Source organism: Erpetoichthys calabaricus, chromosome 12 (genome assembly GCF_900747795.2).
Source record: "Erpetoichthys calabaricus chromosome 12, fErpCal1.3, whole genome shotgun sequence".
NCBI lineage: Eukaryota > Metazoa > Chordata > Cladistia > Polypteriformes > Polypteridae > Erpetoichthys > Erpetoichthys calabaricus.
This window is the reverse complement of record NC_041405.2, coordinates 16,168,986-16,186,824: the sequence shown is the minus strand read 5'-3', so window position 1 is coordinate 16,186,824 and position 17,839 is coordinate 16,168,986. Positions and strand designations below refer to the sequence as shown.

Below are 17,839 nucleotides of genomic sequence, written 5' to 3'. Positions count from 1 at the left end.
TCCCCGATTTCTTCTTCTTCCGGTGCTGGCAAATTCCAATCACTCCAAAGCCTATTGCTGCCAACTACTGGGCTTCCGTTGTAATTACTTTTCTCCAGCTTCATCGATAAATTATGAAGATGTTTCTTATTTCCTTGGTCCAAAATGACTGGCTGTCAAGGTTTTGCTCCTGAACAAAGCTGGTTGAACTGCGTGGATTTTTTTTTCTCTATCCAGTTCTTTCGATCCCATCCAGCCATCCCTGTTGAAGATTATGCTCAGAGGTATGCAGGTGGATGCGCCCTGGATAATGGACTATCTGTTGGGCAGCCAGCAGTTTGTGAGGGCCAAGGACTGTGTGGGCATTACTGAAGCACCACAAGAAACAGCCTTGTCTCCTTTTCACTTCAGTCTAGATACCCTGGACTATAAATATAGCACCTGGTCATGTCATATGCAGAACAGAACTTCTAAGATGATTCTACAATTTTAGGGTGTATTGGTAATCCGGGAGGGGGGGTTTGGGGGGGGGGGTTTGGGGGTTTTGGCGGGACAGACTATAGGAGTCAGGTTGTAACCCTGAGAATATTCTGCAACTTAACATCAGCAAAACCATTTCTCCATTGTGAAGCCTCTATGTCCTGTCACTATTCAGAGAGTGGATGTGGTGCACGGGGGGTCTACATCAAGAACAGGCTGATAGGCAGCAAGAGCTCTTTGAAAATCAGGAACACAGTGGTGTTTCACAAATATGCTAGCATCTATTCATGGTTACCTATCGAATCTGTTACAGATCTAAATAAATAAAAGTTCTTTCTGGAACCTTCTTGTGGTTGGTTCTTTTGGGAACCTAAAATGGTTACTCTGAAGAACTGCTTTGGCACCTTTATTTTTAAGAGTGACATGTGATGGCCAGCATGATGTTCTGTGCTATCTATCTATCTATCTATCTATCTATCTATCTATCTATCTATCTATCTATCTATCTATCTATCTATCTATCTATCTATCTATCTATCTATCTATCTATCTATCTATCTATCTATCTATCTATTCTGCTTCACAGCTTTTCTTCTTTTTAATCTGTTTATTTTTGTATGTGACAAAGTATTGTTTATGTGATGTTTTTATATTTCAGCACAGTATTCTTCAGGGTGCAGTAAGCTCTGTCGGCATTTCGTATGAAACACTCCCAAATCAAACTAAGTTTACCATATGTCATTTCTAGAAGCAAAGCAATCTGATGTGCTGGTTAAACACTGCCCTCTTGTGTCTATTTGAATGAACAACACGCTACAGCAAGTATATAACCTGTATTGCAAAACAATAGGATAATAACATCTGGCAATGCAAACTTCAATTACTTGTATACTCAATAAATTTATCTTGGTTTAAATTATTAATATAATTAAAAAGTAGTTTACTGTTAACATCCCTACACTGTAAAATATATTCTTCTAAGCGATAATGTTCACTTACCGTATTGTGCCTTTCCATATCTAGACCGTAGAGAAAAGCCAAGCAAAATGGCAGGAGATGGTAAAGGAGCTCCATTGCTATTACAAAAGACTCCAGAAACTCCTTATTGTTAACAAAAAGAAAAAGCTGCATAGACTACGAGAGAAAGCTGGACACTTAATAGCAAAAAACAAAGAGCAACAGACCTGCATTGTTAATCTCTTCTCATACACACCAAATGAAGCAGAGATGTCGGTACTTACAAAGGGACTCTCATATTGTCCTGCAAAGCCCATTGACAACATCAGACTCTGCAGTGATATGGAAGAATTCTTCAGAAAACTCAGACTAAAAGAATTTTTCCACAAAAAAGAAAACAGTAACACACAGGAACCAACAACAAGCAGTTACAACAACCCCACCAATAAATCCACATGGACACCAGAAGCTGGCAGAAACTCTACCCTGGATAATTATATAGACTGCTTCCGACAGAGAGTGAAAACAGGAATCTTAAACAGGCAACAAAATCGGATAGAAAACATTACTAGGGATGAGCGGAGACATTTTGCTTGGCTTTTCTCTACATTCATAATGGCTAACACGGTACAACACCCTAGTACTATATATCTAGACCGGCAACTCAAGGCAGATAACTCCACCGAGATAATTGCCCTGACTGCTGAATAATTTTAATTTCTAATTTCTAGACAATTACTGAGATCTTTTCAACCAACACTTGACATATTGCGACTCTCCGGTGGGCGATAAGCTTCATTATACAGATTAGAAAACGCAAATCTGATGGCCTGATCTTCAGTTATGCTCCTAGCTCATGAATGTGAAAGCAAGATGGCCCTACAATGGCCTAGCACCTCAACCAGGCTCTGTCTCTGTCTTGTTTTTCTGATGAAGAGTGGACAACAAATTTTCCAGTTTATCAAAAATAAATAAATAAATAAATAAATAAATAAATAAATAAATAAATAAATTTAGTCTCAGTTAAAAGATACACTCTGGACCCCCTGGTTGTAGTAAGGGAGGTAAGAATGAAGACAACACTGATGGCCGTTATGAGCAATTCTGCACACCCTCTCTAGGACACACTAACACTGAGGACTTTTAGCAAACAAATTATTCCTCATAAATGTGACAAAAAACGCGACTGAGACTCCTTTATACCAAATAGCAATACGCCTCTACAATGCCTCAGTGTGACTGCTCTCTTGTCTTTAGCCAAGCCCAAAACTTTCTTCTTTATAATGCTTGTGTATGTTTGAGTCTATCTATCTATCTATCTATCTATCTATCTATCTATCTATCTATCTATCTATCTATCTATCTATCTATCTATCTATCTATCTATCTATCTATCTATCTATCTATCTATCTATCTATCTATCTATCATATAGTGCCTTTCATTTCTATCTCGCCTATCTTTCTATCTAAGTGCCTTTAACATGGGAAAAACACTCTATAAATAAAATGCATTGTCATTGTTATTTTAATTAACAGGTAGAAATAATTTACAGAAAATTTAATTCACAGCAAAACTGAAAAGTTTAGCTTCATGGAGTATTTCACGAAACTGTCTTTCACCGCAAGTCACATACACATCATTAGCATATAATCTATACATATAAAAGTCAATGTATGTGTGTACTGTATATGTGCGTATGTTCCAACATCACTTCCGAACGGCTGGAGCGATTTTCATGACACTTGGTACACATGTTTCTCATTGATCGACTAAAAATACTGTAGGGTGAAATCAATCATAACCCACCCCCTTCTGGGTAGGGTAGGGGGTTATCTTGCCGTCTTGTATGCATGTTATCATCCAGTTGACACTCCAAGTTGACAGAATGACCACCAGAGGACAAACTGGAGGTGTCTGCCAGCATTCTTTATGTTTGAGCACCACCACACCCCTTTTGCTTTTCAAATTAAATAGAGTTGTCCAGTTCCGAGCGTCAACTGTATGATAACATACATACAAGACCGCAAGACAAGCACATTAGTGAGTGTTTCATTTTTATTTTTAAAGTTGTGTTGTTTTTTGTTTTTTTTTAATTAAATGTTTCTCAAAAAAAATAAATACATAAAAATGAAATAAACACTTTATTGTCCTCCCGGGTAACGCTGAGTATTTCAGCTAGTGCACTATCACTGAAAAAAGTATAACCTCCATTCAACTTAAAATAATTAAGGTAATGATTCACACTTAATATTTTAAATCTGAACCAATATAACTCTTTTTATCTTATTGAACCCACAATTTTTAAGTTGAAGCAAATCATTTAGAGTGATTGGGTGAAATTCACTTGTTTTATACTGAAGTAAATCTATTTTTTAAGTTGTTACAATTTAAAATGGTTTATTGGTCATAACCTGTTTTTATGCTATTAGAAATATTATGAACATAACACATTCCAATGCTGTACTTTTTACATATTTTTTAAAAATCCAGTGCAAATACACAAGCATTTTGCAGTGTAAATCTTAAATATACAACCAAAAATGATTAAATGTTTCTACAGCTTTCTTGAAAGTATGTTTTATTACGAGATCTTATACTTAAAACAGTTGAGAAACAGTGTTACTTACCAGAAATCCCCCATTATAAAGTCTGCTGCTGAAAATGACCAGACCTGTATATCCACGTCCACTCCACTCAGGAAAGTGTTCTTCTTTTTTGGCAGTTGGAAAGCCAACACGCTGTGAAGTTCGACCAGAAGAATATACAAACGGCCCCTCGTACACAGCACATGAACACCCGAAAATATTAGGTTAACTGAAATAGGATTGTTATGTTTATTCCCTCCACCATAATTTACTTTGGTACAAACATTTTTTTTTACTTTGATTGAGATCTGAAACCAAAAAAATTCAAGCTACAACACTAAATGACTAATCTTAAGTTGCTTGAAAAAGAAAATTTACGTTGAATGAACAACATCAATGTTATCCTTTTTTCAGTGTACTGTATATGGACAGACGTATGTGGACATCTATGCCGTGAATTACCTTCCAGAATCACACAAACCTCCACAGAATTTTGAAAAAAAAAAATTACTTTTCTACTTTTAACTTTTTAGTTATCATTCCAGCTGTACAATAGTGTGGGGAAGTCTTTGACCACAATGCAACAGAAGGTGCGGGTCTTTTGGCAAATATAGGATAGTCACAGGGCCGGATTTATATGAAAAGAGGCCCTAGGCTATTCCACTAATGAGGCCCTTTCACCTTCCATTTTTAAGTTTGTAAATTACATGAGAGATAATAAAATACAGTGGTGTGAAAAACTATTTGCCCCCTTCCTGATTTCTTATTCTTTTGCATGTTTGTCACACAAAATGTTTCTGATCATCAAACACATTTAACCATTAGTCAAATATAACACAAGTAAACACAAAATGCAGTTTTTAAATGATGGTTTTTATTATTTAGGGAGAAAAAAAATCCAAACCTACATGGCCCTGTGTGAAAAAGTAATTGCCCCTTGTTAAAAAATAACCTAACTGTGGTGTATCACACCTGAGTTCAATTTCCGTAGGCACCCCCAGGCCTGATTACTGTCACACCTGTTTCAATCAAGAAATCACTTAAATAGGAGCTGCCTGACACAGAGAAGTAGACCAAAAGCACCTCAAAAGCTAGACATCATGCCAAGATCCAAAGAAATTCAGGAACAAATGAGAACAGAAGTAATTGAGATCTATCAGTCTGGTAAAGGTTATAAAGCCATTTCTAAAGCTTTGGGACTCCAGCGAACCACAGTGAGAGCCATTATCCACAAATGGCAAAAACATGGAACAGTGGTGAACCTTCCCAGGAGTGGCCGGCCGACCAAAATTACCCCAAGAGCGCAGAGACGACTCATCTGAGAGGTCACAAAAGACCCCAGGACAACGTCTAAAGAACTGCAGGCCTCACTTGCCTCAATTAAGGTCAGTGTTCACGACTCCACCATAAGAAAGAGACTGGGCAAAAACGGCCTGCATGGCAGATTTCCAAGACGCAAACCACTGTTAAGGCTTGTCTCAATTTTGCTAAGAAACATCTCAATGATTGCCAAGACTTTTGGGAAAATACCTTGTGGACTGATGAGACAAAAGTTGAACTTTTTGGAAGGCAAATGTCCCGTTACATCTGGCGTAAAAGGAACACAGCATTTCAGAAAAAGAACATCATACCAACAGTAAAATATGGTGGTGGTAGTGTGATGGTCTGGGGTTGTTTTGCTGCTTCAGGACCTGGAAGGCTTGCTGTGATAGATGGAACCATGAATTCTACTGTCTACCAAAAAATCCTGAAGGAGAATGTCCGGCCATCTGTTCGTCAACTCAAGCTGAAGCGATCTTGGGTGCTGCAACAGGACAATGACCCAAAACACACCAGCAAATCCACCTCTGAATGGCTGAAGAAAAACAAAATGAAGACTTTGGAGTGGCCTAGTCAAAGTCCTGACCTGAATCCAATTGAGATGCTATGGCATGACCTTAAAAAGGCAGTTCATGCTAGAAAACCCTCAAATAAAGCTGAATTACAACAATTTTGCAAAGACGAGTGGGCCAAAATTCCTCCAGAGCGCTGTAAAAGACTCATTGCAAGTTATCGCAAACGCTTGATTGCAGTTATTGCTGCTAAGGGTGGCCCAACCAGTTATTAGGTTCAGGGGGCAATTACTTTTTCACACAGGGCCATGTAGGTTTGGATTTTTTTTTCTCCCTAAATAATAAAAACCACCATTTACAAACTGCATTTTGTGTTTACTTGTGTTATATTTGACTAATGGTTAAATGTGTTTGATGATCAGAAACATTTTGTGTGACAAACATGCAAAAGAATAAGAAATCAGGAAGGGGGCAAATAGTTTTTCACACCACTGTACATCATTACTGTGATTAACCAATACATTTTTATGTTTGTTTATTAGTCATATGCGTAGAATTTCTCCTTATTTTCGGTTCAGTGTTTTAGTGTTCACTGTTTTTAGAATAGTGTAATTTTAATTTTGCTAACAATTTGAATGTAGGTCCCTCTTGATCTTGAGGCCCTAGGCTGAAGCCTAGGTAGCCTATAGGAAAATCCGGCCCTGGATAGTCACGAAGAGAAAATGTGTTTATTTTATGTTAAATCAATTTAATTCAACTGCGAATAATAAAAATGGGTAAATCATGATTTGAGCATTTAAAAAGTGTTAAAAATGCTGAGTAAGATTAATATAAATTTGGTGAATAAAGAGAACTTTCTTTGGGGCTGATTACATTTTGGTTAAAAGAAAACAATTTAATGGTTTTGTTTCAACATCATTTAATTATGTCAAAGCGACATCTAAGATAATTATGTCAATGTAACTAGTAAAAGCGATGTACGATGAACAAACATGATTATTTTATTTTAAGTTGTATTAACTCAAATTAGATAAATAAAGTGAAGGCCCCTGCTAATTCATTTTTTACAGTGCACAGCACAGTAAAGTGCTTAGAAACTGGAGGGATTTCTCTTTGAATATATTGTTAAATCTTTTTTTTTTTTTTTGCCATCAAAGATTTTGGTAAGTTCGGAAAACTATAATTTGTTGATATAACAGAGTACAATAAAAAGAAGGCAAATTAAAACGATAAACTTTCCAGCCGCAAATTAATGAAAGACGTGTTGACTCCTCCAGGGCAGATGATGGCAGTAAGTCACTGCTGGATATTAAGCGCACTAACAAGAAGAAAAACAAAAAAAAAAACAAAAAACGAATGGAATACTTCCGGTTTTTAGTAAAGCCCAGCAAGGGAGCCGTTGCTGAATGTAAAATGAGGTGCAGGGTTTTTGGAGCCGGAGCGAGTCATTAGTTATGACCGTGGTTGCTAATCCAGCTGAAAATGACGAAAATATTGGAGCGAGCCAAATGGAACTTAGTGGGTGAGGAAATAAATAGCATAAAGTCTGATGCAATGCTTATTTTTATCTTTATTGTGTATAATCAGAAGTGCACAATAGTAGTTCACTAGTACAGTAATAATTTACGATTGGGGTTTTTATATTCGGTGGTATTTATGTTTCTGATTTTTCTGTTCTCGCGCCTGTTGGCTTTTAAATTAACGCATGCTCATTGCTCGCTGCCACCTTTCAGTTTTGCGCACGCGCGCGTCTTTAAATCTGCAGTCCGCAGCGGTGTTGTCTTGTCTGCTTTATCGCTAAATGTAGCAACTTTTCAGACTCTTTTGAGTTCTTTATTACACAGATTTGCGGCGTTTGTATTCTAAAGTTACCGTTTATGCGACAACTGCTTCTATGCAGATCGCAGTGTTTCTTCTGAATCCCAGGTGAACTGCGCTTGCCCGAGAACGGCTAACGGACAATCATAAAACGCAACTGTTGTTCTACTATTGAAAGTGCTCTTTCTTCGTTTTAAACTTCAAATGTTTTAGCTAAATGTAAGGCTATATTTATCATGCAGTCAAAAGAGGGCGATTAACTTATTTACCAATTTCATCTAAGTCTGCTTATTCTACATCAATACTTCTTTCGGCTGCTCCCGTTAGGGGTTGCCACAGCAGATCATCTTCTTCCATATCTTTCTTTCCTCGTCATCTTGTTCTGTTACACCCATCACCTACATGTCCTCTCTCACCACATCCATAAACCTTCTCTTAGGCCTTCCTCTTTTCCTCTTGCCCGACAGCTCTATCCTTAACATCCCTCTCCCAATATACTCAGCATCTCTCCTCTCCACATGTCCAAACCAACGCAATCTCCCCTCTCTGACTTTGTCTCCCAACCGTCCAACTTGAGCTGACCCTCTAATGTCCTCATTTCTAATCCTGTCCATCCTCGTCACGCCCAGTGCTTATTCTACATCAATGCAATAACGAAAAATCATAAAGTATCCCGAGCTGTTCTTGCGCACAGAACATAACCAACACCTTTTAAAGAAGGGTTCTTGTCAGTAGTTGGGTGAAGATGACCTACTTAAAGTTATATTTGCCAGAATGGGAGTCAAACCTTGATTTTAAAGGATAGCTGAAGCCCTGCATTGGTAATAATTCTAAGGCATACTGTCTTAAAAAACAATCATACAACTCTTCAAAGCAATCTGCACTACTGTTCATAACCACACAAAAAGTCTTCTAAATTATTTTTTCTTAATATGTTACGGAGACTGATTTTTTAAAACATTTCCCAATAAACAAATATTGGGATAAATCTCAGGCTGTCATTTGGGTGTCATATACAGCACTCCAGAAATGTGTTCACCTGTCACTGTCTATTCCCAGTTGTCCAATAGTCACCACACATGAGGTGGAAAACCTTTGGTGTTATTTTAGATTCTGTTTTTTATTTTGATTCACATATTAGAATGTCACTATAGGACATTTTTTTACTTAAACTATTTTTTTTCGTTCTTTTCTTAATCGTGCAACTGCCGAGACCCTCATACAGGATTTTGCGACCTCACAACAGGACAACTGCAATGTACTTCTTTTTGAAGTGACTAGTCGTGTATTGAATATCTTGCAGTTTGTCCAGAATTCAGCAGAAATGACTCTTACCCTCACTAAATCATGGAAATGGAAATACTCCCATTTTTCAACATCTGCATTGTAACATATACAGTTTAAGGTACTGCAAATCTCTTCATGATTTGGCTTCTTTTTATCTCCATAACTTTCTCTGACCCTACATTCCTTCTTGAATGTTGTGGTCTCCTGGAGTAGAACTTTGTTGTCTTTCTTCATTCAGGTTACATTCTACTGGTGACAGGGCATTCAGCGCAGCCGATCCTGGACCATGGAGTCCTCTGTGTCTTTCCATGTGCAATTCACTTCCAAGTTTTAAGATGTTGAACATAAGCAATTTGACAAAGGAGAGGAGACCATTCAGTCCTTCAGACCAGTTTATTTAACTAATAACTAAGCTGGCCCAATATCTCATCCATATTCTTGTTAAAGGCTGTCAAGGTTTCTGCTTGAACCCCATGGCTTGGTAATTTGTCCAGAGTCCCACAACTCCTTGTGTAAAGAAATGCGCCCTAATACACTTCTCCTTATTTTCCACTGATGTCCTTGACTATGTGATTCACCCTTAAGCTGAAAGAATGTTTCTGGAATGACTTTATCAATGTCTTTGAGGATTTTAAATACCTGAATGAGATCCCCACGCAGTCTCCTCTGCTCGAGACTAAACAGGTTTAATTCTCTGAATGCGTCACAGTAGGACGTGTCATTAGGTCCTGGGATTCACCCGCTAGCTCTGCTCTGCACAGCTTCAAGTGCCGCTAAATTGCTAAAAACTCAATTTTTTAGAATGAAATTCTCATAGTTTTATAAGTAAGTTTTTATAATCTTTTATTTAAATGTTAGTTTTGATTGTACAGTGGCCTTGGGTGTCTTGCATAGTGTTTATAAATGAAATGTATCAATGGTCTGGATTATGCCGATTAGAAAATTACCTAATGTATTTATAAGTTTAATGGCCACTGGGGCTGGGATGAAAGGAGCATTTGAAACGGTTGCTTTTTATCCTTGGAGCCTTGAACTTGTGACCCGTTATCAACCACCGAATTGAGAATGAAGCGGGTGAGTCATGATGTCTGACAAAATCCACTCTGCTTTCTGTAATTCTTGCTTGATAAACAGGCTTGATGAGATCTTGTTATTTTATTGCTCCACTTTACAATTTGATGTATTCTGTTTTAGATGCTGACGTTATGATTTCCAAACCAGTCCAGCAGAACATAAAGAAAAGCAGAGAGTAGAGGTGCTATTGTACCTTTTTTTTGCAGATACCTTCAATATTTTCATTAAAAGTCCATTTTGAGTCTGTGATTACCCGCAGATATTTATAACTTTTGATAATCTGCACTTCCTGGTCTTTAATGATTGCTCCATGAACATTTATAGGTTAAGATAAAGCTTAAAGAAATAGCAGACATACACTGAAAAAAAGCGAAATGGCAGGTTGTTACATTTACAAGAATATATTTACTTTATATTACATGTATTGTTTTTGTTCCACTTTTGAACATAACTCGATCATGTTTAATTTATTGAATCTTGTGGGATGTGCAATATACAAATTTCAGTCATTTAGGTAGAAGTCAAAATAGTTCTATTTAGTCCTCACCGGAAATTAATACGCACCAAGCGGATTTATCATCAGCAGAAGTTGGATAAATTGGCGTAAAGTTATGTGACTTTCAAAGAAGCAACAGGTTGTTCGTTTGAGTTATTGTTGCTGGTTAAGAGCAAAAGGTTAGTAGACAGACAGATAGATAGATAGATAGATAGATAGATAGATAGATAGATAGATAGATACTTTATTAATCCCAAGGGGAAATTCACATACTCCAGCAGCAGCATACTGATACAATAAACAATATTAAATTTAAGATTGATAATAATGCAGGTAAAAAACAGACGATAACTTTGTATAATGTTAAATGTTAACGTTTACCCCCCCGGGTGGAATTGAAGAGTCACATAGTTTGGGGGAGGAACGATCTCCTCAATCTGTCAGTGGAGCAGGATGGTGACAGCAGTCTGTCGCTGAAGCTGCTCTTCTGTCTGGAGAGGATACTGTTCAGTGGATGCAGTGGATTCTCCATGATTGATAGGAGTCTGCTGAGCGCCCGTCGCTCTGCCACAGATGTTAAACTGTCCAGCTCCATGCCAACAATAGAGCCTGCCTTCGTCACCAGTTTGTCCAGGCGTAAGGCGTCTTTCTTCTTAATGCTGCCTCCCCAGCACACCACCGCATAGAAGAGGGCGCTCGCCACAACTGTCTGATAGAACATCTGCAGCATCTTATTGCAGATGTTGAAGGACGCCAGCCTTCTAAGGAAGTATAGTCGGCTCAGTCCTTTCTTACACAGAGCATCAGTATTGGCAGTCCAGTCTAATTTATCATCCAGCTACACTCCCAGATATTTATAGGTCTGCACCATCTGCACACAGTCACCTTTGATGATCACGGGGTCCATGAGGGGTCTGGGCCTCCTAAAATCCACCACCAGCTCCTTGGTTTTACTGGTGTTCAGGTGTAGGTGGTTTGAGTCGCACCATTTAACAACGTCCTTGATTAGGTCCCTATACTCCTCCTGCCCACTCCTGATGCAGCCCACGATAGCAGTGTCATCAGCGAACTTTTGCACGTGGCAGGACTCAGAGTTGTATTGGAAGTCCAATGTATATAGGCTGAACAGGACCGGAGAAAGTACAGTCCCTTGTGGCGCTCCTGTGTTGCTGACCACAATGTCAGATGTGCAGTTCCCAAGTCGCACATACTGAGGTCTGTCTTTAAGATAGTCCACGATACATGCCACCAGGTATGAATCAACTCCCATCTCTGTTAGCTTGTCCCTAAGGAGCAGAGGTTCGATTGTGCTGAAGGCGCTAGAGAAGTCTAGAAACATAATTCTTACAGCACCACTGCCTCTGTTCAATTGGGAGAGGGATCGGTGTAGCATATAGATGATGGCATCCTCCGCTCCCACCTTCTCCTTATATGCAAACTACAGAGGGTCAAGGGCGTGTTGAACATTTTTATTTAGTGAAATAAAAGATAAATAAAATAAAAACACACACAGCGATAAATATTCAGATATTCATATACTTAATCACATAGACTAACGTTACTCCATTTTGCATTCTTTATTGTATTCTCTTTCAATATTTTATCAAGGGTGGCGCAGTGGTAGCGCTGCCTCCTCGCAGTAAGAAGACCCGGGTTTGCTTCCCGGGTACTCCCAGCGTGGAGTTGATTTATTGACATGAGCCATGTTTATTTAACATAATTAATTTAATAGAGAATGAAATAGTTTCATTTTATATAAAAATATCATGTTGTTTCAGAATGTAATAATTTAGTGCATTTAGCATAATTAAATTAATTTTGATAAACACAATTTTATTATGTGCAACCGATGTACATTTTTTAAATTTTAATCTGACATGCCATTTTTTTCAGTGTAGTCCAATAAATAAAGTTGGTTAATGTTCAGTCACTTCTAATTTTGCTTTGAAATGAATTGTTTATCATTAGTCATTGTGATTAAAAATAAATGTTTAGCAATTTTGCTGTCTGAAGTCGTAGTAAAACAACATATGAAACCATTTTTTTAAAGACTAGATACTCTGTCCTATCACATATACACTTGTAGCGGTCTGGTGTCACTAAGATTCACACCATCAAGATGACGGTGATTTATTTATTTTTTATAGAGGATCCCAGGGACGCTCCCAGCCTTGGCCCGCCCGCACACACTCAAAAACAGAGACAAAATAAAGCACACTGGGGAATAACAACAATTAAAGAATGTAATGAAATTAAATAATATAAATAATAGCACCCCAGTACCCCTACGGCGATATTACATTAAACATATAAACACAAACACCACACAGCAAAGTCCATGGAATATCACACCGGATGTAATGAAGGATGAAAAGAGTAAGTCCAGAGATCTGTATGTTGTAAGGGAATGAAAAACAGTCCTACCAGTAGACACTGTAAGGGTGAAGACGGATGGATGGTTCAGGAGCGCTCCTTTACTTGTGGGAAAGCTGTGAATCCACAATCAGTCCTCAGCACACAGGTAGACAGATGATCCAGACCCCAACAATGAATACAATCCAGGACACAGCGATTAAATATGGCTCAACAGAAGGCAGTCCGACAGGTAAACGCAACGCAAAATACAACAACAATAAATAACACCTTTTTTCTCCCCTTGGACACCTGCCCTCCTTTTAAACCCCTCTGACCACCTTTGACCCCAACAGCCCCAGCAGGGACTGCTGGGAGATGCAGTTTTAACTCATAGTAGCGCTGATACACACTCACCGGCCACTTTATTTAGGACACCTTGCTAGTACCGGGTTGGACCCCCTTTTGCCTTCAGAACTGCTATAATTTTCCATGGCATAAATACAACATGTTGTTGGAAACATTTCTTAGGGATTTTGGTCCATATTAGGTCCATGATAGCATCACGCAGTTGTCGTCTACACATCCATGATGCGATCCTCCCGTTCCACCACGTCCCACAGGTGCTCTATCGGATTGAGATCTGGTGACTGTGGAGATCGTTTGAATACAGTGAACTCATTGTCTTGTTCAAGAAACCAGATTTGATCTTTATGACATGGTGCGTTATCCTGCTGGAAGTAGCCATCAGAGGATGGGTACACTGCAGTCATAAAGGGGTAGACATGGTCAGCAACAATACTCGGGTAGGCTGTGGCATTTAAACGGTGCTCAGTTGGAATTAATTTACCCAAAGTGTGCTAAGACAATATCCCCCACAGCATTACACTACCACCACCAGCCTGAACCGTTGACACAAGGCAGGATGGATCCATGCTTTCATGTTGCTGACACTAAATTCTGAACTTACCATCCGAATGTTGCAGCAGAAATCGAGATTCATCAGATGAGGAAATGTGTTTCCAATCTTCTGTCGTCCAATTTTCGTAAGCTAGTGAGAATTGTAGCTTCAGTTGCCTGTTCTTAGCTGACAGGAGTGGCACCCGGTGTGGTCTCCTGATGTTGTAGCCCATCTGCTTCAAAACTTGATGCATTCTGCATTCAGAGATGCTCTTCTGCATACCTCGGTTGTAACGAGTACTAAAATTGAGTTACTGTTGCTCTTCTATCAGTTCGAGCCAGTCTGGCCATTCTCCTCTGACCTCTGCCATCAACAAGTCATTTTTTCCCAGAGAACTGCCACTCGATGGATATTTTCCCTTTTTCTGACCATTCTCTGTAAACCCTAGAGATGATTGTGTGTGAAAATCCCAGTAGATCAGCAGTTTGTGAAATACTCAGACCAGCCCGTCTGGGACCAACAAACTTGCCACGTTCAACGTCACTTAAATCCCCTTTCTTCCCCATTCTGATGCTTGGTTTGAACCTCAGCAGGTTGTCTTGACAAGGTCTACATGCCAAAATGCATTTAGTTACTGCCATGTGATTGGCTGATTAGACATTTGCGTTAGCAAGCAGTTGAAGAGACGTATCTGATAAAATGGCCAGGGTGTGTATGTTAAATATTTAAGATCTAGACTGCCTTCAAACTACTGGTAAAGAATGAGCACTTTGTTCAGTAAGTTTACTCATTTGCCCATTTATTGCTGTAGCTATTAGCATAGTTTTATTGATCTCTCAGCTTAAAAGAAGACATGCTGTATGTCTGATGAGACATTACTTTTATTTTTCTGATGCAGATCAAGTGTTCCTGCCCTCCAGAATGAAACAATATCACAAATAAGCAACTGGACCATGTCAAGAAAGGTAACAAAAAGAGGTGGGAAAACCTGCAGTGGATCTGGAATCCTTAAATTGCACCCGAGGATTCACAATATTTTTAACGAATGTGGGAAAGGATTAAGTCAAATGCAGAACCTTACATCACACACAAGAGCTGATGCTGGAGAAAAACTATATGTGTGTGAAATATGTGGGGAAGAGTATTGTCAACTTCAGCACCGTACTATTCACTTAGATGTTCATAACGGAGAGAAAGTGTCTGACAATTTAAAGCAACATCAGACCATTCATACCGATGAGAGGATATACAGCTGTAATGAGTGTGGGAACAGCTTCAAGAATCCAAAAACATTAAAGGAACATCAAGGAATTCACACCGGAGAGAAACCACACAGCTGTAGTGAATGTGGAAAGAAGTTTAGGGGTTTAGGAAAGTTAAAAATTCACAAGAGAATTCACACTGGAGAGAAACCATACTGTTGCAACGAATGTGGGAGGGGCTTCGGTGAATCTGGGCATCTAAGAAGACATCAGAAAGCTCACACAGGAGAGAAGCTGTACTGCTGTGATCAATGTGGCAAGACCTTTTGTGAGTCGGGGACTTTAAAAAAGCACTACCGAATCCACACCGGGGAAAAGCCCTACTGCTGCAATGAATGCGGGAAGAGCTTTCGGCAGGCAGGAACTCTGCAACAACATCAGAGGATTCACAAAGGAGAAAAGCCCTACTGCTGCAAGGAATGTGGAAAGAGCTTTCGGCAATCAGGAACACTGCAGCAGCATCAGAAAATCCACAGAGGCGAGAAGACTCACTGTTGCAATGAATGCGGGAAGAGGTTTAGTGAACTAAGAAAGTTGAAGTATCACCAGAAACTCCACACAGGAGAGAAACCACACTGCTGTAATGAATGTGGAAAACGGTTTAGCAAACTAAGAAGGCTGACATATCACCAGAGAATTCACACGGGAGAGAAACCACACTGTTGTAATGAATGCGGGAAGAGATTCAGTGAATTGATAAAGCTGAAAACTCACCAGAGGATTCACACAGGAGAGAAGCCCCATTGTTGCGCTGAATGCGGGAAGAGCTTCTGTGCATCTGGAAATTTGAAAAGACACCAGAGGGTTCACATAGGAGAGAAGCTGTACTGCTGTCAGCAGTGTGGAAAAAGCTTTTGTGACCCGAGAACATTAAAAAAGCACCACCAAATCCATCAAGCTGCATTGTTGTAATAATTGTGGGATTAGCTTTTTTCATTTAGAAACACTGCGACAGCACTGGAGAGTCTACGCGGGAGCAAAATATACAGTGGTGTGAAAAACTATTTGCCCCCTTCCTGATTTCTTATTCTTTTGCATGTTTGTCACACAAAATGTTTCTGATCATCAAACACATTTAACCATTAGTCAAATATAACACAAGTAAACACAAAATGCAGTTTTTAAATGATGGTGTTTATTATTTAGGGAGAAAAAAAATCCAAACCTACATGGCCCTGTGTGAAAAAGTAATTGCCCCCTTGTTAAAAAATAACCTAACTGTGGTGTAACACACCTGAGTTCAATTTCCGTAGCCACCCCCAGGCCTGATTACTGCCACACGTGTTTCAATCAAGAAATCACTTAAATAGGAGCTGCCTGACACAGAGAAGTAGACCAAAAGCACCTCAAAAGCTAGACATCATGCCAAGATCCAAAGAAATTCAGGAACAAATGAGAACAGAAGTAATTGAGATCTATCAGTCTGGTAAAGGTTATAAAGCCATTTCTAAAGCTTTGGGACTCCAGCGAACCACAGTGAGAGCCATTATCCACAAATGGCAAAAACATGGAACAGTGGTGAACCTTCCCAGGAGTGGCCGGCCGACCAAAATTACCCCAAGAGCGCAGAGACGACTCATCCGAGAGGTCACAAAAGACCCCAGGACAACGTCTAAAGAACTGCAGGCCTCACTTGCCTCAATTAAGGTCAGTGTTCACGACTCCACCATAAGAAAGAGACTGGGCAAAAACGGCCTGCATGGCAGATTTCCAAGACGCAAACCACTGTTAAGCAAAAAGAACATTAGGGCTCGTCTCAATTTTGCTAAGAAACATCTCAATGATTGCCAAGACTTTTGGGAAAATACCTTGTGGACTGATGAGTCAAAAGTTGAACTTTTTGGAAGGCAAATGTCCCGTTACATCTGGCGTAAAAGGAACACAGCATTTCAGAAAAAGAACATCATACCAACAGTAAAATATGGTGGTGGTAGTGTGATGGTCTGGGGTTGTTTTGCTGCTTCAGGACCTGGAAGGCTTGCTGTGATAGATGGAACCATGAATTCTACTGTCTACCAAAAAATCCTGAAGGAGAATGTCCGGCCATCTGTTTGTCAACTCAAGCTGAAGCGATCTTGGGTGCTTCAACAGGACAATGACCCAAAACACACCAGCAAATCCACCTCTGAATGGCTGAAGAAAAACAAAATGAAGACTTTGGAGTGGCCTAGTCAAAGTCCTGACCTGAATCCAATTGAGATGCTATGGCATGACCTTAAAAAGGCGGTTCATGCTAGAAAACCCTCAAATAAAGCTGAATTACAACAATTTTGCAAAGATGAGTGGGCCAAAATTCCTCCAGAGTGCTGTAAAAGACTCATTGCAAGTTATCGCAAACGCTTGATTGCAGTTATTGCTGCTAAGGGTGGCCCAACCAGTTATTAGGTTCAGGGGGCAATTACTTTTTCACACAGGGCCATGTAGGTTTGGATTTTTTTTCTCCCTAAATAATAAAAACCACCATTTACAAACTGCATTTTGTGTTTACTTGTGTTATATTTGACTAATGGTTAAATGTGTTTGATGATCAGAAACATTTTGTGTGACAAACATGCAAAAGAATAAGAAATCAGGAAGGGGGCAAATAGTTTTTCACACCACTGTACACTGCCATAATGAATTCAGTATAAACTTGATGAATTATGCAATTAAAAAAACTCATCCCAGAATTCACACAGCACAGTAGTTGTACATCTCTGATAAATGTGACAAGCATTTAAGTTCCTGTGCCAAAAGAAGACGCATTACAGCATCCATGTGGTCTTCTGCTCTAGTACAATATCATCAAAAAGTTATTTCAGTAATTCAATTCAA

The 17,839-nt window shown here is 39.2% G+C and overlaps 1 protein-coding gene and 1 long non-coding RNA gene across 2 annotated transcripts; one reads left to right on the top strand and one right to left on the bottom strand.

Moving 5' to 3' along the window:
• Positions 1-4,907: 4,907 nt before the first annotated feature.
• Positions 4,908-16,581, bottom strand: LOC127529761 (uncharacterized). The gene is made up of 2 exons (XR_007936363.1): positions 16,260-16,581; positions 4,908-4,975 (listed from the first exon to the last, which is right to left on the bottom strand). It is a non-coding gene; the product is annotated as an uncharacterized LOC127529761 (long non-coding RNA).
• LOC114663004 (zinc finger protein 501-like) lies at positions 7,193-16,028 on the top strand. The gene is made up of 2 exons (XM_028816765.2): positions 7,193-7,357; positions 14,662-16,028. The coding sequence occupies exons 1-2, from the start codon at positions 7,290-7,292 to the stop codon at positions 15,935-15,937; spliced, it is 1,344 nt and encodes a 447-aa protein (XP_028672598.1). The 5' UTR covers positions 7,193-7,289; the 3' UTR covers positions 15,938-16,028.
• Positions 16,582-17,839: the final 1,258 nt, after the last annotated feature.